The 17,661-nt window shown below is 35.5% G+C and overlaps 2 protein-coding genes across 9 annotated transcripts; both read right to left on the bottom strand.

The window, feature by feature from the left end:
- Positions 1-1,712: 1,712 nt before the first annotated feature.
- Positions 1,713-6,680, bottom strand: LOC105140310 (zinc finger CCCH domain-containing protein 55-like). Of its 7 annotated transcripts, none has more exons than XM_011047100.1 (10): positions 5,404-6,680; positions 5,217-5,255; positions 4,686-4,862; positions 3,493-3,672; positions 3,319-3,410; positions 2,923-3,180; positions 2,715-2,796; positions 2,392-2,581; positions 2,242-2,297; positions 1,713-2,137 (listed from the first exon to the last, which is right to left on the bottom strand). In XM_011047100.1, the coding sequence occupies exons 1-8, from the start codon at positions 6,411-6,413 to the stop codon at positions 2,407-2,409; spliced, it is 2,013 nt and encodes a 670-aa protein (XP_011045402.1). In that variant the 5' UTR covers positions 6,414-6,680; the 3' UTR covers positions 1,713-2,137; positions 2,242-2,297; positions 2,392-2,406. The 7 variants fall into 7 exon arrangements, with proteins under 7 accessions (XP_011045402.1, XP_011045399.1, XP_011045397.1 ...); XM_011047097.1 differs by having other exon boundaries at positions 2,715-2,850; positions 3,319-3,407; positions 3,496-3,672; positions 5,404-6,678; XM_011047095.1 differs by having other exon boundaries at positions 2,715-2,850; positions 3,496-3,672; positions 5,404-6,678.
- Positions 6,681-12,765: 6,085 nt separating this feature from the next.
- Positions 12,766-16,474, bottom strand: LOC105140309 (zinc finger CCCH domain-containing protein 53-like). 2 transcript variants are annotated; one of them, XR_845168.1, is made up of 9 exons: positions 15,371-16,474; positions 15,030-15,215; positions 14,762-14,941; positions 14,564-14,661; positions 14,220-14,483; positions 13,973-14,126; positions 13,701-13,816; positions 13,517-13,627; positions 12,766-13,430 (listed from the first exon to the last, which is right to left on the bottom strand). XR_845168.1 is itself a non-coding variant. In XM_011047093.1 (9 exons), the coding sequence occupies exons 1-8, from the start codon at positions 16,303-16,305 to the stop codon at positions 13,596-13,598; spliced, it is 1,965 nt and encodes a 654-aa protein (XP_011045395.1). In that variant the 5' UTR covers positions 16,306-16,474; the 3' UTR covers positions 12,766-13,430; positions 13,555-13,595. The 2 variants fall into 2 exon arrangements, 1 of the variants encoding a protein (XP_011045395.1); XM_011047093.1 differs by having other exon boundaries at positions 13,555-13,627.
- Positions 16,475-17,661: the final 1,187 nt, after the last annotated feature.

Here is a 17,661-nt window from a genome sequence, read left to right on the forward strand (position 1 = left end):
AAATGGTAAAAAAATTCTAAAGCTGAAATGAAGAAAAATATAATGAAATTAACAAAAAAAAAAGCCTACTGACTAACTCCTTGTTTGTTCAGGATTTAAAATTAAATTATATAAAAGTTGTTCCCACATGATTCAATTAACTTTGTCGGTCCAAAAATCATCCAAATGATTGTTAAAAAAATATTTGAATGAAATTGAGAAAAATTAAAAGAAAAAAAAAAGATAGAACAAGAAAAAAAAAAGAGGGTGAATTGGAAAAAAAAGAAACTTCATTAAGTTTTTCAAGTATTTTTTCAATATAGTATGATAATAGTAATTTATATTTTTCTTGTTTATCGTCTTGCTTGTTAAGGATATCTTGTCCTTAAGAGACGTAGCATAATGACAAAGAGCTTGAAATCTACACAGCAAATCTTGAGTTCGAGTTAGAATGTGTATTTCTTGTAATAACCAGGAACATTGAAGATTTTATTAGCTCATCTGGACCATAAAATATACTTTTGAAGAATAGGATTTTCTCAAATCTAAAAAAAAAAAAACTTGCTCATTGAGGATATCATCTTGTTCAGGTTTTTTTTTTTTTTTTTGATCAATGAGGTGTGTATCCTTGGATGGTAAGTTTCTTAAACTTGTCAGGAAAAATCTCAAATAAGGTGAATAAATGGCTTCCATTCCATGAACATGAAACGCGAGCGAAGACAAAAATAAGGTTGGTATGAGAAATGGGGAACGGTTAAAACATCGTCATGGTCACTGTAAATTAAACTCATTTACAACTGAGAAAACAGAAGCAGACATTTTGATGGGGGGAGGGTGTCATATCTGCACCAAAAGCGGGCAACTAAATTAGATGCAGATGGCATGTTAACATCACAAACAACACAGGAAGTGAGAGTCAATATCATCTAAAGACTACTTGACAAGATATCTGTATACAACATAAAACTGATATCGACTAGTCAACTCCGGTGGTCCATAAGCTGCTCTCAGCACGTTGGAGAAGATATTGCTCCAGACATGATCTTATGTGGGCTAAGGACTGGGGCCTAGACACTTCGATCAATCATGGGAAATTAATTAGCTTTATTGATACTCTTGTCGCAAATCTAAACTAATTGCAATTTCTCAGGTTACAGGACTGCTCCTAGCTGCAGCATGCATTGCAATCCAACAGCCGCTGTCACCCCTCATCCCTCTTTACATGTTAGCTATCCCATATTCAGGCGGATATCATTTGGGACTAATGCTTGGACTTGAATGGAGCTTAAGAATGTGGTGTTGCAAGGCAAAGTCCAATGACGAACAAGAGATGGCCAGAAACTAAGGAAGCACATGCAGAACTGCCATTTTCCACAAAACCATACCAGAACACGGGGGATCCAGTCAAGTACCAAGGAACCACAAGAATTAAAAATAAACGTTTCAAAAAAGCTGAGAGGGAAATGAGTGGGATACCCAGAGCATCTTTCAACAATGTCAGCACCCATGTGACAAGAGCGGCCCTTTCCCCACATGTGGACCTGACGTAACAAAAGGAGACAAAAGAGTCCCAGAGAGTGTGCCTTGATCATCTGAAAGAGAGAACCAAATTTCACCATCACTTTTTTCAACCTTCCTTCTCTTGTTAGTTCACTTTCTTCAATGATTCCAAAGCGGATAGAAGTTTAACTTCGATTAACAAAAATCATGCACCAACGTCAAGCTGGAAACAAAAAGGAAAGGACCATTTTTTTCTTGCATATCCTACTCAGAATGATAACTACGCATTGAATTCTGATCCTCTTAACACCGTTTAAAACGCTGCTTAGTGTTCAACAATTATAAGACAACGATGGTAAAAGATTGTAATCGTGATACTGTCATAATAACAAGAGCCATGATATTTGAAGTCCAGCTACAGTCTGTGGTCCAGCACACAACCTACAACAGGGCAAGAAGTAGCTAAGAGAAGATCCTACTCAACTATTTCGTCCGTCCACCACGTCTGTAAAATGCAGTTGCTGTTAGTAGTATCGTATTGATGACAAGGATGGCAATCTAGCTGAGGTAATCTCTGCGGATCTACCATCAAGTGCAGGTATCATATAGGCTATACATCAACAGGATCTTTCTTCCTTCTATGTGCCTCTCTATTTTTCTGCATGGACAAACAAAAAACAATCCAATATCATAAACAAATCATTTGAACAGAAGTTCATACATCTGTCGCCTCAGAATTCAAATGGAGGAATGATGCCTTACCCTAGTTAAGTTAATCTCTTTGGCCACACTAAACTTTATTACCTACAAAACATTAGCTAAATCGAAAATATAACCAATCAGAAAAAAGGATTGTCCATTGGAAATAACCTTTTGTTTCAATTGAATTAAATTATAGCAAACAGGTAGAACCTTGGCATTTAGAACTCAATTAGAAGCCTCGTTGCTGGTAGATGTGGAGGGTACTGATGCATCATTTTCAGAACATGAAGAGACGTATAACTCATTACTTTCTTCAACTTCGGCCCCTGATGGGAACATGTCTGGATGCTGATTCTCAGAAGATTTTGTGAGGCTATCATGTTCCAAATTGCTTCCATGGCTACAAAATACAAACCAGAACATACGGGGGAAATAACATTGGAGGGGGTGGGGGATTTGTTCAGATCTAAAGAAGAATCACAAATGGCATTTTGATATAACAGATGAACCTTACTGAGTCTGCAATTCAATACCTTTCAGTGAAGCTCTCCGCCTTGCAATTAACAGTGTCATTGTTCTGAATGCAAGCTGCATTCACGTCATCCTGAAGATTCTCTGCAACAACAGGAACAAGGGTGGATTTAGAGCCACCTGAGCAATTCCCATTGTCTGCCAAAAGCAAGTTACATTAGTAGTACCAAAGCTTCTCCATCTCTGACCTAATATGTTTCAAACACTAACCTTCTAATGTTATCTCATTCTTGCCATCAGAGGTTAGAATATCAGTTTGATTGATGGGAGTATGATGAGTGGGCAGAGAAATGGGAGCACCAACAGAGAGACTATGCTGGTTATGATGTGCATGATCTCCCCTCAAGTCTGGAAGTTGCAGATTAATTAACCTTCTCCCCTGGAGTTCAATAGCTTGCTGCAGCTCTGCCTGCTCCTCCAATTTCCTTCTCAGCATCATTTCTGGAGTATTATAAAGCATTCTTGCTCCTGTAGAAGAGAAATTAAACAAAGATAAATCAAGAAAAAAATTATGATTTTGACAGCAGAAAAATGATGAAAAAGGAAATGAATATATAAAAAAATACTTCTAAAAAGTCCATGCTTGATTGTTTATGTTTTACTTACCAAGGTGAAGATCACATAGCTCTCTAGGATCAAACCCTGAAGGGCTTGAAGCAGGTGAAAAACCACCCCTTCCCAGTAACTGTTGCGTCCTGCTGTTGTTTCATTGACAAGTAAATCATAAATGCCAGAAGTGAGACAGTGAAGATAACAACAACTGAGAAATGGATACTATACTTCTTAGCAACTTTTCCTTTCTCCTTGTATGGCTTGACAAGCACACGCGACTCACAGATATAATGAGGGTTTCCCTTTGCCAATATTTCCTTCACAGTCTCTGGGTAGACAAATGTAACAAATCCAAACATTCGCTTCTGCTGGTATGGAATCCTGACATCTTGAACTGGTCCAAAAGAACTTAAAAAACATAAAAAGAAAATATGTTAACGACATTGCTCGGCAGTGGCCTCAGCAACAGAGAACAAAGCAAGATATATCACAAATTTTTGCCTCTTCCAAATTCATGTTTTAAAAAATTTCTAGAGAAGAGAGCTGTAAATCAGACTAAATGCAAATAGCGATCACTATTTTCATTCTCTGATTATCAGAACAGTCAAGAGACTCAAAATCCTAAATCCTATCCCTTCAACTCCAGAACAGGACTACAAGCACACACACGTAAAGTCTTAAATTCATCACCTCCACAGCTTAGCAATATATTCTTCTTTCCTTCTTCAAATGGACTAACAGCTTTTCCTTTTTTTTCTTTTTCAACTAGGCATGCATATTCATTTCTCATCTATCTCCGGCCAATATAATAACAGATGCTCAGATGCAAACATGATAGAGTCAAGCCATACAAATTATAAAAGCACCTGTATAACGCTATTCACACTGCTAACTAGAAATATAAACCACACGCAGCATGGAGACTTTTGGTGCTGACATGCATGGCTTAAGATAAAACAAGGTGCAAGCCAAAATGTACTCTCAAGACTCGAGAACCAGGCAAACTTACTTCACTTTCTACCAAAACATGTATGCTACATGGAATGCAAGCAGTTCATTTTATAGAAAAAGATCGAAATCCCAAGTTGAAGTCCTAAACTACTAAGGCATCAAGCACCTTCACCATCATCAGTCAGAGGAATGCACTGATTGCAAAAGTAGTCCCTCAAACCAATAAAAATTTCATGACAATTGGTAGCATAAAGTTTACCAATATTCTTAACTTTTAACAATAGGACTTTCTACCATGTACTCTTCATAAATTGTGCTTAAATTTCTTTGGAATAAGCATGATTTCATCGTTTTGCAGACATTCTAGCCAGTCCCTGGGACTTACCCTTAGGTAGTACTTGTGTAAGTAAACCAAAAATAATAACCAAAATTGATAATTTAAGAAGAGTAGGTGAAAAGTGGTAATTTACCTGAAATAATTTGAAACATCTTCATCTTTGAAAGAGCTGTCAGCTGGGAACGTCAAGTATATCTGTCTAGACGCTGAATTTGCCTTTTCAGCCATTCCCATTGCTAAAAAGTCATTCCTTCCACCACGGGTCCGGCCAAACTTGTAAAATTCATCACCCATCATTGCTGCGCCAAATCTGCAAATATCGACATCCACAAATTGCACCATTACCCAACCCATGATTAAAATTCCAGGAAAACGTCAAATTAAAAGGACAGGAGTGTTTATCATTAAGCAGAGAATCATGTGCATGACGAGTTCCATCAAATCATCCATTAAAACAAGAACAGAATCTAGACAAGAAAAGGAACGAATCCATAACCAAAACTAGCTCGATTAACAAGATTCGTTTCTCTCTAAGCTTTTTCCTTTATTTGTGTGTACTCAATATGACTATTTTTCTCTACCTCCATAAAAAAAAAGACTCTTTCTTTCTTTGGCCACCCAAAAAATAGACAATAAAAACATGCTGAAAGATGGAAATACGTACCTATGGGGCATGTTGGTCTCATCTTGCATATAAGGGATTCTTCAATTAAACAATAATGCCCACAAATTGACACATAACAAATTAAGACTAAATTTTCACCACTAGAACATATCGAAATTGAAAATCTTGACACGCTATGCAAGGATAGGGCATGCTAAAAGCGAAACTGGTAATCTTGAATATATACCTCTCGGCTTCATTTTGTTGCAGCAACAGAAAATTCATGTGCTTGTTATAAGCCAACCTTTGCTGCTGCTGCTGCTGTACAGCCTTCATTTTCATCATCTCCTCTTGCTGCTGCTGTACAGCCTTCCTTTCCATCATCTCCTCTTGCTGCTGCAAATAAAGTTCCTCAATTTCCCTAGGTGAACTCACAAGAGCACCACCACCATTAACCTCAGCCATATTTTCATCACCATGACCAAACTTGCAACTTTCTCCATTTTTGCAAAACCCTCTAGCAAAATACAGACACGGCCTATACCCGAGACCAAAACCCCCATCCTCAGCACCAGAACACGCATCACTCTCTGAAAACCTCCTTCTATGCAAATGGACATCTCCATTAGCAACTGAATAACCACCCAACTGAACCGTTTGGTCCATAAAGTCCTCGTTTTGTGAAGAGGGGTCATCGAGGAACGACAGATGATCATCTGACTGATACTCGCCAAGGAAATCGGCACCGTTATTGCTGCAAACACCACCGCCATTACCACCATTTCTCGAGAATGGCGACACCAAAACAGTCCCAGAACGTATATTATCATAGGACAAAAAAGGACTGCTCTTTGGGCTAATTGAACTCTTACTGTCACTCTTATTTGGCAACCCGTGAACAGACCAAGGATTTGGAGACGGGTTTTTTGAAAAGTCAAGAAAAGAACCACTATTTGTGATTCTAGGAGAAGCTTGTGGAAAGGGGTTGGTGTTATTGCAAGGCCTTGCTATGGGATTCAGTGGCGACGGGGAAGAGGGCGTAGAAGGTGTAGATAACGTGTTAGCAGAGAGTCCTAAGTGGATTTTTGCCTTGAAGACTACATTTTGCAAGAGGGTTTCAGGGCCAAACGCTAACCGTAACAAATCTTTGTCAGTAGGGTCTTGTATGAGAATAAAACCCATAATTCTAGAGGCGTTTTCTGGATCTAAACTCTTGAGTTTCGTTAACAGTATGTTAGTTATCTCATGAGTATCCATGGCAGTTTTTTTTAGGATTTTTATTTTTATGTTTATTAGAGTGTGTGTTGATGGTGGTGGTGGTTTACAATTTCACTTCCAGAGAGACATGGAAGCAGAGAGAGCCAACAAAATGCGAGAAGTGGTTGCTGTTGTGTGTGTGTGGGTGGGGGAGGTTTGTGTGCATATTTGTTTTTTCTCTGTTCGTTTAAAACAAGTAAATAACTCCAGGAGGAAAAGCGAGAGATTTTGAGACAGGGTTTTGAAGAGAAACAAGCGGGTTTGGACTTGAATTAAGGTATATATGTACGTGCTAAAAAAAACAAATAATTGTATTACAAATTACAAAACATGCTGAAATTATAGGTAGAGTACAATTAAAAGAGTTTATAATCATTTGTGCGCTTGAGTTTTTTTTTTATAATTCGATTTTTTTTTTAATGTTGAGTTTTTATTTTTATTTTTTTAGTTTTTTTAGTTTTTTATTTAATATTTTATTAATTTTAAACTAATATTTATGATTTTTTTTGAATTATTTTTTATAAAGTTATTAAGATCTTAAATAAACATTCCCATATTTTTTTTGTGTTTAATTTTATAAATATATATATTTTTATTATTATTTAATTAAATAAAAAATAACTTAAATAAAAAAATAAAGTTATTAAATTAAATTGAGCTTATAGCATAAGTAATTTTAATAGATCTAATAAATTATTATTTTAATATTTTTTTAAAAAACAAAGTTTTTACTAATTATCCAAGTGGTATTTTTACTTACATGCCATGATTTTTTTCTCATATTTTTCCTTTGATTTTTTAAATCCCCTAGTCCGCATGGTTTATGACAACTCTTATATAATTTTTTTAATTTTTTAATTTTTTTTACATGCTCTAAAAAGTTTTAATTCGATTCAAAATTTTAATCTGATGAGTAAAGTTGTGTGGGAAATAACCTAATACTTTCTAATAAAAAAATATTCAAATTATATCAAGTAAAAATGATGAAACTTTTTTATTTTATCTTTATATATGTTTTTATTTTAAATAATAGATTTAAGTAATAATTATTGACAGATAATTTTGAAATAGTATAAAAATTCTCAACATTATAGTGCTATTGTTTTTTTCTAAAGATACAAAACTATATTATTGTTTTTCAAAAATAATTTTCTAAATAAAACTAATTTCAAGCAAATAAATCCAAAGTCTTACATATTATGGAATGTGTTACTTAAACCAAACTATCACGAGGCACCCTTGGGTAAAAAATAAAAATAAATAAATTCTATAAAATAAAAGAAGTTTTTATTTTGTTTGGGCACAGGCATGTTGCTGGACCGGCTTTTGCATATCCAGACCGTTCCTATGAGACCGGAATCAGTGCGTCCATAGTAAATTATATTCCCATGGTCTCTTCTAAACTTGTGAATGCTTTGTAGCGATGATTTTTTAAAAATAAAAAGGTCTGAAAAACCAAATTTGGGTCCAAATTGACCCGAAATTAACTAGAACAAATGACTTTCATAGACAATTTTGATTATTTTTAAAAAAAAATCGATTTTGTTTTGGTTTAGAAAAATAATATAAAAAAATGAATAAAACTGAAAAATCATATTATAAATTAAAAATCAATTAAATAAAAACAAATTGCTCAATTAAAAGGCTCATAGATTAAATTGAACTCATTCATTTTTTAATATCAAATTGAATTAAATTCAACTAATTGACTTAATTTTTCTATTTGATTCGGTTTAAAATCTTGAAGAAAAAAAATTCAACACAATTAAATTTCTCTGTCCAAAACCATTTGAGTCGATCCTCCTCCGTGATTTATATCTCTAATCATGAATATTCATGTATTTATTAATTAATTAATTAATTATAGTAACACTAAACTGATAAATATATTTTTTGAAAAAATAAAAGGCTGCTAAAAAGACATACATACTCTGGCCCGTACAAAAGTATAAAAAAATTCATCCTTTTTCCGTTAAGTGGTGCGTACGGCATACTTAATTTATGTATACTCTCCGTATATATAATATTACTATCAATAAGATAATACCAACTCCATCTTTTATATATATATATAATTCTTTTGTCCATACGAGCCTGTTTTTAAACCCAACTTTTGGTTGTTTTTAGCCCGGGTGGGGTGGCAACTATATCGACCAGACCAGATCTCTCCATACTTGTCAATCTTAAGGGTTTTTTTAAAATTATTTTTTATTTTTTTATTGTTTTAATATGGTAATATTAAAAATAAATTTTAAAAAATAAAAATATTATTTTAAAATATTGTCTTAGCAATGTTTCGCTAATTATACATGGGAACTCTTTCATGCTAAAGATGTCAGGACAATCATAAACAGGGGTAGCGATCGGCTGGTTCAATTTAATTTCCGTCTTGATATTAATTTTTAGCTTTTGTGTATTTTAATGTATATACTTGAATTTTTATATTATTTATTTTATTGTATTTTAATGTATATACTTGAATTTTATTTTAATTATTTTATATTTTTATTTTGAAATTATCAGTTAAATAAAAAAATTATTTATGATTTTATAATTTTATCATCTGAGTTTATATTATATGTGTTTTCCGTGTCATGTCAAAAAAAAATAAAAGAGCTTTATAAAGTTATATTTGCAAGTGCAATTTCCTTTATCTCGTGTGTTGCACATTTAAAATGATATCGCAGACACAAAAGGAAGCACGAGTTCCCCTTACCAGGCATAAATTCCCACGGCGCCTATACTCTACTCTGGGTTGCTAAGCATGGACTGGCAGCTATATATCATGCCGGGACGTTGCATGCATCGGCTAAGATTATCTCAACTGATTTAAGAACTCGCAAGTTAAACTGGATTTATCTCACCGATCAGTCAGAGCTGCTGAGTCCCGCACAAAGAAACCATTATCTTTTATCACGAGGAGAAGAAAGTAAGCCAAGATCCAACGAACACAATGAATGCATTTTTACATCAACAAACTATTTACCATGACAAGAACACGAGCTATGAAACTTGAAGGTGATCGACCGAGTCGTGCTTGAAATTTGAATGAAGTGTGGGTGCACGCACTGGCAATCTTTTCACCTACCTCTACTTTCTGTCAACCAGCGTGGGGTATGAGCAATACCTACTCAGAAGCATGGAGATTGCCCACCTAGATCAACGCATCAATATTCAAAGCAGCTAGCCTCCCTTGCTCTTCTGACATACAAGAAATTGCAGATAAGAAGAAGACGAGATTATTTCGAAAGGAAAATTATTCTAGAGTCAATTAAGACAGTATATACATACCAGTATTTCCATCCAAAACATATTTCTAACTATATCCACACGATCAAGAGATGAAATATAAGATAAAGTTAATGAGTTTGGTGAGATGGAATGGAAGGGTTAAAAATCAAGGAGGGCAGAGAAAAAAGTTTTCAAGAGATGCTGGGAACAAACACCAGAAAAGAAGAGGGTGAATATGAAATAGTAGAATTAAAGAGGACTAGAATAAATATATTGAGAACTTTGAGAGGAGTTTTTGTCTCCTCAGAAGGCTAGCTGAAGCAGTGTTGTCTCCCATACAAAGCATTAATTAGCCTAACCTAAAAGGGCTTTCCTCTAATAAATCCACCTTATGCATGGTTGTTGAAAACAGAGCATAGCGCTTGTTATTGTACAAGAATATAGCTTCTTTTATTTTTTAAATCCAGATTTTAAAATAGCTTCTAAACATGTCTCTGTTAAGAGAAGGGAGCTTGGTTTAGTCTTACACAAGAGTAGAGTTCGATTTATTTTTAAAAAAATTTCTCTATCTATTTTTCATCATTCATGATTCTGCTAAACAATGCTGTGTTCTTAAATAAATCTTGAAATGTATTATTTTATTTTTCTTCCAGTGTGCGATGCAAACAAACTCTTTTAAGCCACCACCCATTTTTGCAGGGACTGAAAAGTTAAAGCTGCTGGAACTTAAATAAGAGTAGAGTACCAGTGGTAGTAATATAGTAAAAGTAACTTTAAAACTTGTTGGATTCAGTGAAAGGGTGACGTTAAGACTGTCAGAACTCACTGCACTGCCGTTTTAGCTTGGAAACAGTGCACGTTCTGGGCTCGTTTTGCTGACTAATCTCCTTCACTGCAATCTTTCTTAAGATAAACCTGTCAAAAACAGCAATTCATATATTGCAGTCCAACTGCTACTGCTAGTGTGCCATTAATGGAGTCGATGGATGAAAGTTAATCAGAGGTCCAAAACGCCCTCGTTTAATTTCGGGTCCAGGTCTGTCTATCCCATCAGCTTCTCTTTCAATGCCGCCGGCACCCTTTTTCTGATCTAGCTTGATGAGCACGGGTACCGATTTTATAGGGTTATACTAGTAATCTCCTCCTCCTTGTCAAGAAAAGGCGAGCCTGAGGTTAATAGGTTAGCTAACGAGGAACCGTTTGCTACATGTTTGCACCTTCCACCACTTATTCCATTTACCTATAAAAATAGGTAAATGGCTTATTTTTAATTTAGTCCTTAACCGCACAGCCCGCTAGCATCTGTGTCGGGGCGCACATTCACTCGCCCTCACCTTTTGAACTCGGTATAAGGAGTACCGTACTATAATAGTTGATGATGGCCTTCACATTGAGAAACAACCATCATGGCTTATTTAAGAATGGTTAAGTCATTATTCTTGTTGATGGTGCCAGGTGCCTGTTGGAAAATACTGAGTTTGACCTTCAAGTATGGTTATTAAATCTGGGTTGGGGTTGATGTAATTAAGGGACAGGATTCTAGTTATACTGCACTGGTAATGAAAGTAAGCTAAGAGGGTGGTTTTACCCATACAAAGCCATGATAAGCAATCACTGTTCTTTTTTGCTCCTTGCAAAACCTCCGATGAAATTGAAGCATCCTTTATTCTGCCGTCGAAATCACTGGCTGTTTTTTTACACGTTCATAATGCAACATTGAATGAGGTATATTCCTCGGAATTCATCCATTCAAATCCAATTTCATAGCAAGTCCTATGCTTATGTTGCTATTCCCAGCAATGATTGATGGTATTCCTCGAATAGAGAAAATTACCCTACTCTACTCTATTTATTTTTTCTATTTGTATTTATTATTTTACAAAATTATGGTTTATATCTAGGATCAAAGCCAATTTTGAAGTTGTGTAACACTCTGCAACATTGAAAAGGAAATTTAACAAAATAATTTAAAATATTCTCAGTATTTCAATTAATAAAGAAAGCAACTTCATCACTTATTATCCGAAGTTTTGATTAACAATCAAACTTTATCATAAACAAAATCAATCCCACTTCTCTTAGCAAGGTCTACTTCAAGAAAGTTTGGTTCTTTTTTCACCCTCATTTCTATATTCTAACAAGATCAAAGAATTTTCATCACTAATAATGGTAAACAAAAGCAAGAAAAGGGTTTGAGTCGTCAAGAACGAGATTTTGATGACACAATCGCATTATATTAAACGATTGGAACTTGGACGACCTTAGTGGTGAGGATCCATCACAGATTTTGTATCATCAAGTCTCTGATCCTTTGGCACAGTGCGTTTTGAAATATACAGAAAAGAAATTGAAAGACAAACTCACTTTCAATCAGCATCACCCTTGAAATTGACAACCACCACCGAAACCCGAAAATGAGAGATCACTTGCCCCTAGCCACTAATCCCATCAATAAATCCTGGACAAGACTTATATGTATCTCGATTGATTTTTTAAAACTCTCAAGTTAACAATTTATGACACTCGAAGGAGTAACCGTGATATCCTTAATTAAAAACAAAGTGCAGCTGTGATTACCATTTCTTCTTAATTATTCCAAAGCATCTCTAATCTTTCCACACAAAATGAAAATGTTGTGATTTGGACACCACGCTTGACTAATATTTCGGAGGCTATTTATTAACCAAATTGGAGACAGCGAAGCCTGCAAATTGCATTCGGGGAGGGGCGCATGACATTGACATCCTAACCCCAAATCAGTGCAAAGCAAAGCAATATCAGAAATCTATCAGCATCTCAGCTATCAACCATAAATATTCCCCGCGGTGATCCTCGGTACAAGATCTACTCGCCGGGCAAAACATACGCAAGAACAAGAGATCAATAACCTAACAAAACGGGCCATCACACCACCATGGAAAATCAGTGCACTAAATGGACCCATGTGCTGCTGAAACCTCTAGTTTTATACCCAGGTTAAACAACTAGCTAGGAAGAAGAAAGGGTAAATAATTTAAACGTGAACGAGGTTAGAAGGGTGAAAGGGAAAGGAGTGATTTTACACACCCCATGTGAAAGTGTGGCCCTAACCTGTTCATGTCGACCTCATAGAAACCACAAATGAGACAAAAGGATTTAGTTCCCTTAAAGTAGATTTTATTCACATGAAATAACAATCTTTTATTTACCCTCGACTATATTTTTTTCCCCAGAAATAGAGCTCTACGTGTTCTATAATCTAAGGGCGGGCACAGGACACTGTGACTGTAGAAGCACAGCCCTTGCACTCCGCTTGAGCCATTGCATTTCTTTGCCTTTTAAGGTCTGTCTTGGTGTCCAGTGGTTGTACTTCTGCTGCTACAGATCTTCTTACCTTACTGGGGTCTATCTCTGTACACAGTGACGTAAGAAGTAGTATTTTTCTTCCATACAGTCTTAATTTCTATTTCTTTTCGCCTCATACTAAAAGGAGGGTAAAACAAAATAAAGAAAAGCACTTGAATTACAAATAAGGGATTAACTACTGGACTTTGTTTGTTCTGCAACGCAATTGTTGAGTGGTCCCCCAGCACGTACATAACCGCAGATAGGGAGACCCCACTCCCTTGCAGTTCACCTGCTCTTTTATGTATGCTTTTATGTATTAGTTGTAAGTAGTGTGGTTTGATGACGAGGGTGATTTTGCTGAGATCTGGTCTACAGATCCTTTTCTTTGTCGTGGGTATGGTTTTTTGGCTACTACAAGCTCGAGGATTTCTTTTACTTCTGTATGTGCTTCCAATATATCTGCAAAGGATTAAAAAAAAGAGTCCATATATTATAAGGGAATCCAATTAGACAGAAAGCTGTGAAATTGAATGGATTGTATATGCCTATAATTTTCATTACACAAATTTTGCTGATCTCTCACCCTAAAAAATTGTCAAATCAATCCACTGCTGGGCTTGTGTTTTATGCCAACGGTTCCAGGCCCAGAAGACAACCTGAACAGAGCAAGTAATGATTAACCATCTTCCTTCGATAGATGTAATAAAAGTGAGTGTTTTGTGTATTTACCTGGGCTTGTGGTATTTTCATCAGCCTCCACGGAAGCTGCGAAGAAGACAGTGAGGGGATCACCAGCTGATTTCTTAGGAGAAGCAAAGAGATTGTCTGGGAGAATATGCTCCAAACTGCTCACGTGATGCAACATAAAGTTATGGAACATAAAGGAGAGGGAAAAGTAATGGTGAATAGAATGAAAAGGAGATACTACAACGAAAAACAGAAAAATAAAGGAGAACATATAAAAAATTAACCAGAATCTATGCGTAAATGTGCTTTCTTACTTTCCATGGAGATAGCTTTCTTCATTGTTGGACTTCTCCTCTTTATCTCTGTGATTGCTATTGCCATCATTGTGATCGCAAGCTGGAATCCCTTCCTTGTCAACATCTGAAACAGCATTTTGAGCAACTGCAGCATCAGGGTTGCCACCATTACCTGCAGCAAGACAGTAGATGCTACCTTCATTGCCATCCAAAATCATGATCCTAAATGTACAAGTGTATAACGAGTAAGGATCAATTAACAAACCTCGAGGAACATCTTGATCAATGTCATCAACAGGAAAAGCTAGAGTTTGATTGTTGGGACTGTGCAGGATAGTTGGTGAGGGCGGAGACCCAGTTAACAAACCATGAAGGTATCGATGTTGCTGATGATGATTGTTATTTTTCAAGTCTAGAAGTTGCAGATTCAATAGCCTTCTCCCTTCAGATTCAGTAGCTTGCTGGAAATCAGCCTCTTCCTTTAATGTCCTGCTCAGCATCTCTTGAGTATTGTATAACATTCTAGCTCCTAACGACCAAAAACAATCCTTCACTAAAAACCATTACAATTTTAGATTATAAAATGAACATCATGGCTTGTTTAGTTACCAATATGGAGATCAAATGGCTCTCTGGAATTGAACCTGGATGGGTTTGGACAAGCTGAATAATCTTCCCTCTCAATCTGTTGCTGTTGATGATGCTTTCTGAAATGGTTAAATTAGGAACATAACTATCATTGACCGATCCAATACAAAGAAACTAATAAACGCAAATATTCTCAAGATGAATGGTATAAGACTATACTTGTCTGGGACTTTTCCCTTCTCCTTGTAAGGCTTAACAAGCACACGGGAATCACATACAAAATGCGGGTTCCCTTTTGCCAAAATAAGCCTCACTGTCTCTGCAAACACAAATGTAACAAATCCAAACATTCTCTTCTGCTGGTATGGGATCCTCACATCTTGCACGGGCCCGTAAATGCTTCAAAACCACACCAGCAAAGAAACTATTTTCAGCAAATTGTTCAAAATCCAAATCTTATTCATGGAAAAACAAGAAAAAAACTGACCTAAAATAATTTGAAACGTCTTCTTCTCTGAACGTGCTATCAGCTGGGAATGTCAAATAGATCTGTCTTGAACTTGGGCTCGTTGCCCCTCCCAGTCCAATTTGCGAAAAATCATTCCTTCCAGGCCGGATTCTTCCAGACTTGTGAAGCTCATCCCCCATCATCAATGCAGCTACCGCAGCTGATCTAAAACAGCAAATTGGAGCTACCACAATTAAAACACCAACTACCAAATATCCCCCCACCCCTTTTCGAAAATAGCAATTCGGGGAGTATAGTAGCATTGCAAGTAAGAACTAAAAAAGGTTTTCAAGCCTCGACTCCATGTGCAATGCATGTACCTTTGGCTGTCATTTTGTTGCTGATGAAGGAAGTCCAAGCTTTTATTGTGAGATAAAAAATTAGATCCAGACATGAACTGGGAGGCTGCTGCTAGCTTCTTTTGCTGGGCAGCTGCCTTTGACCTAAGTATTTGTAGACAGTGTTCAAACTCGAAGAGTTCACCTGGTGAACCAACAATGGCAGCAGTACTATTAGCCGAATCTCCATGAACAAACCTGCAACCTGAACCATTTTTGCAAAACCCTCTCGTAAAATATAAGCAAGGCTTCCAACCAGACCCGGAATTTGAATCTTCCGAACCAACACACGTGTCTGGTACTGAAAAACTTCGCTTGTGCGAACCGTTATCACGATATTCCGTTGGACTCGTGGCTAACTCCGCCCTTGGATCAAATAAACCATCGGTCTTTGAATCATTGAGAAAGGAAAAGCGATCCTGGAGTTCATATTCATCTGCGAGATCACTGGCACTAGTATTGTTATTGCTGTAAGGAAACGCATTAGATAACGAGACGGTGGACTGAAAAGGTGTTGAACTAGCATTACTACTACTGGTTCCAGTAACAACACTGGCATAAGAGAATGGAGAATTGGAGTTGGGAGTCGAAAACTGCCAAGAGTTTGCAGAGGGAGAAGAGGGGTTTGTGATGTCAAAGCCATTGTTGTTTGTGATTCTTGAAGAGGGGATGGACAAGGGACTGGGTCTAGAGGCAGGAATAAAAGGTGAAGAGGTTTTGTTTGAGAGAAATCCCAGTTGGGTTTTGGCATAGAGAATGAGATTGTGCAGAAGGGTCTCTGGTCCAAAGGCAAAACGTATCATCTGTTTCTCTCCATAGTCTTGCAAGAGAAGGTAGCCCATGATTTTTGAGGCATTTTCAGGTTCCAAGTTTTGGATCCTTGAAAACACCATGTTAGCAGCTTCATAAGAATCCATGGTGATGGAAAACCCAAAATAATAACATACCACAAAAACTTCACCGTTATATAGCAGGAAAGTAGATAGATAGGCTGAAGTGCTCGGGAAAGAGAGGGGGGAGTGGGGCAGGAAAATATTTTAAAATAATCCATTTTATTAGAAATTATTTTCCATGACGTTAGATATTAAAAAAATAATTTAAATTTTAAGAGTTAATCTTCAAACAATCCACTTTTTAAAAGAACAAATATTTTTCTGTGAACAAACGAGGGCAGCCGCATCATGTGGTGGTGCAAACGGGCAACAGTCCAGGGAGAGTAAACTCGACCTGCACTCACTTTTCTCTCTGCCTGCCTCACTCTTTTCTTTTGGTTTTGGTTTTGGCTTTTGGGTTTCTCCCTGGTTCTCTGATTTCTCGCCCTTTAATTTTTTAGGGTTTGTCTTTTACATAATGGAGCAAGAAGACAAGGCTAGGTGGGACTCCGGGAGGGAAGATTCAGATCAACCTCAAAAACAAGAAAGGATAGAGGTAACGCCACTGGCCTCTTCGGTTAACACGCGTAAACGTTTCCCAAGAAGGAATTAAACCTACACGTATTGCCATAATTTAAATTTGAAATTTGGATTTAGATATTTTATTCAGAGAACGAAGACCGGGAGAGAGAGAGAGGGAGAGCGACGGGTCTAAAATATCACGGGGGAGTCTATGAAAGGAATGATTGTTTTTTAAATATATTTTTATATTAAAATATATGTTAATTATATTTTTTTATTTTTTAAAATTATTTTTAATAGTCGCATATTAAAATTAAAATAATTTGAAAATATTAAAAATATATTAATTTTAAAAAATTAATTTTAAAAAAAATATTTTAAAAATACAAAAACAAATAGTCAATTAATAGGTTTCCTAAAAAAACAACATCTATAATAATGGATATTATGCTAATTATTTTAGGAATAATTTATTTATTTATACTCGTGACTAATATTTTAGATATGATTGTATTTACATCAGGTTTGTTTTTATATTTTTAAAATATTTAAATAAAATTTAATTTAATTTAATTTTTTGTGTTTTTTAAATTACTTTAAAGTATTAATATAAAAAATAATTTTTAAAAAATAAAAAATATTTTTTAATATATTTTTAAATAAAAATATTTTAATTTCAAATAATTTCAAACTCTATTATCAATTAAAGAAGGTGTTTAAAATATAGTTGTGGTTGTTTTTAAAATAATTTTTATTTAAAAAGTATATTAATAATAAAAATTATTTTTTAAAAATTATTTTTTATATTAGCATATCAAAATAATTTTAAAATATTTAAAATATATTAATTTAAAATTTAAAAAATTAATATTTTAAAAA

Source organism: Populus euphratica, unplaced genomic scaffold (genome assembly GCF_000495115.2).
Source record: "Populus euphratica unplaced genomic scaffold, PopEup_1.0 scaffold105.1, whole genome shotgun sequence".
Taxonomy (NCBI): Eukaryota; Viridiplantae; Streptophyta; class Magnoliopsida; order Malpighiales; family Salicaceae; genus Populus; species Populus euphratica.

Bases quoted from the DNA above. Each gene is read 5' to 3' on its own strand.
- LOC105140310 (XM_011047094.1), bottom strand. From the start codon at position 6,413: ATGGATACTCATGAGATAACTAACATACTGTTAACGAAACTCAAGAGT. The intron at 4,863-5,216 runs GTACGTATTTCC...CGATATTTGCAG, and splicing joins GAGACCAACATGCCCCATAG to ATTTGGCGCAGCAATGATGG. The intron at 3,181-3,318 runs GTAAGTAAAACA...TCTCTTCTACAG, and splicing joins GCTATGTGATCTTCACCTTG to GAGCAAGAATGCTTTATAAT.
- LOC105140309 (XM_011047093.1), bottom strand. From the start codon at position 16,305: ATGGATTCTTATGAAGCTGCTAACATGGTGTTTTCAAGGATCCAAAAC. The intron at 14,484-14,563 runs GTAACTAAACAA...TTTGGTCGTTAG, and splicing joins GCCATTTGATCTCCATATTG to GAGCTAGAATGTTATACAAT. The intron at 13,817-13,972 runs GTAAGAAAGCAC...TCACGTGAGCAG, and splicing joins GAAAGCTATCTCCATGGAAA to TTTGGAGCATATTCTCCCAG.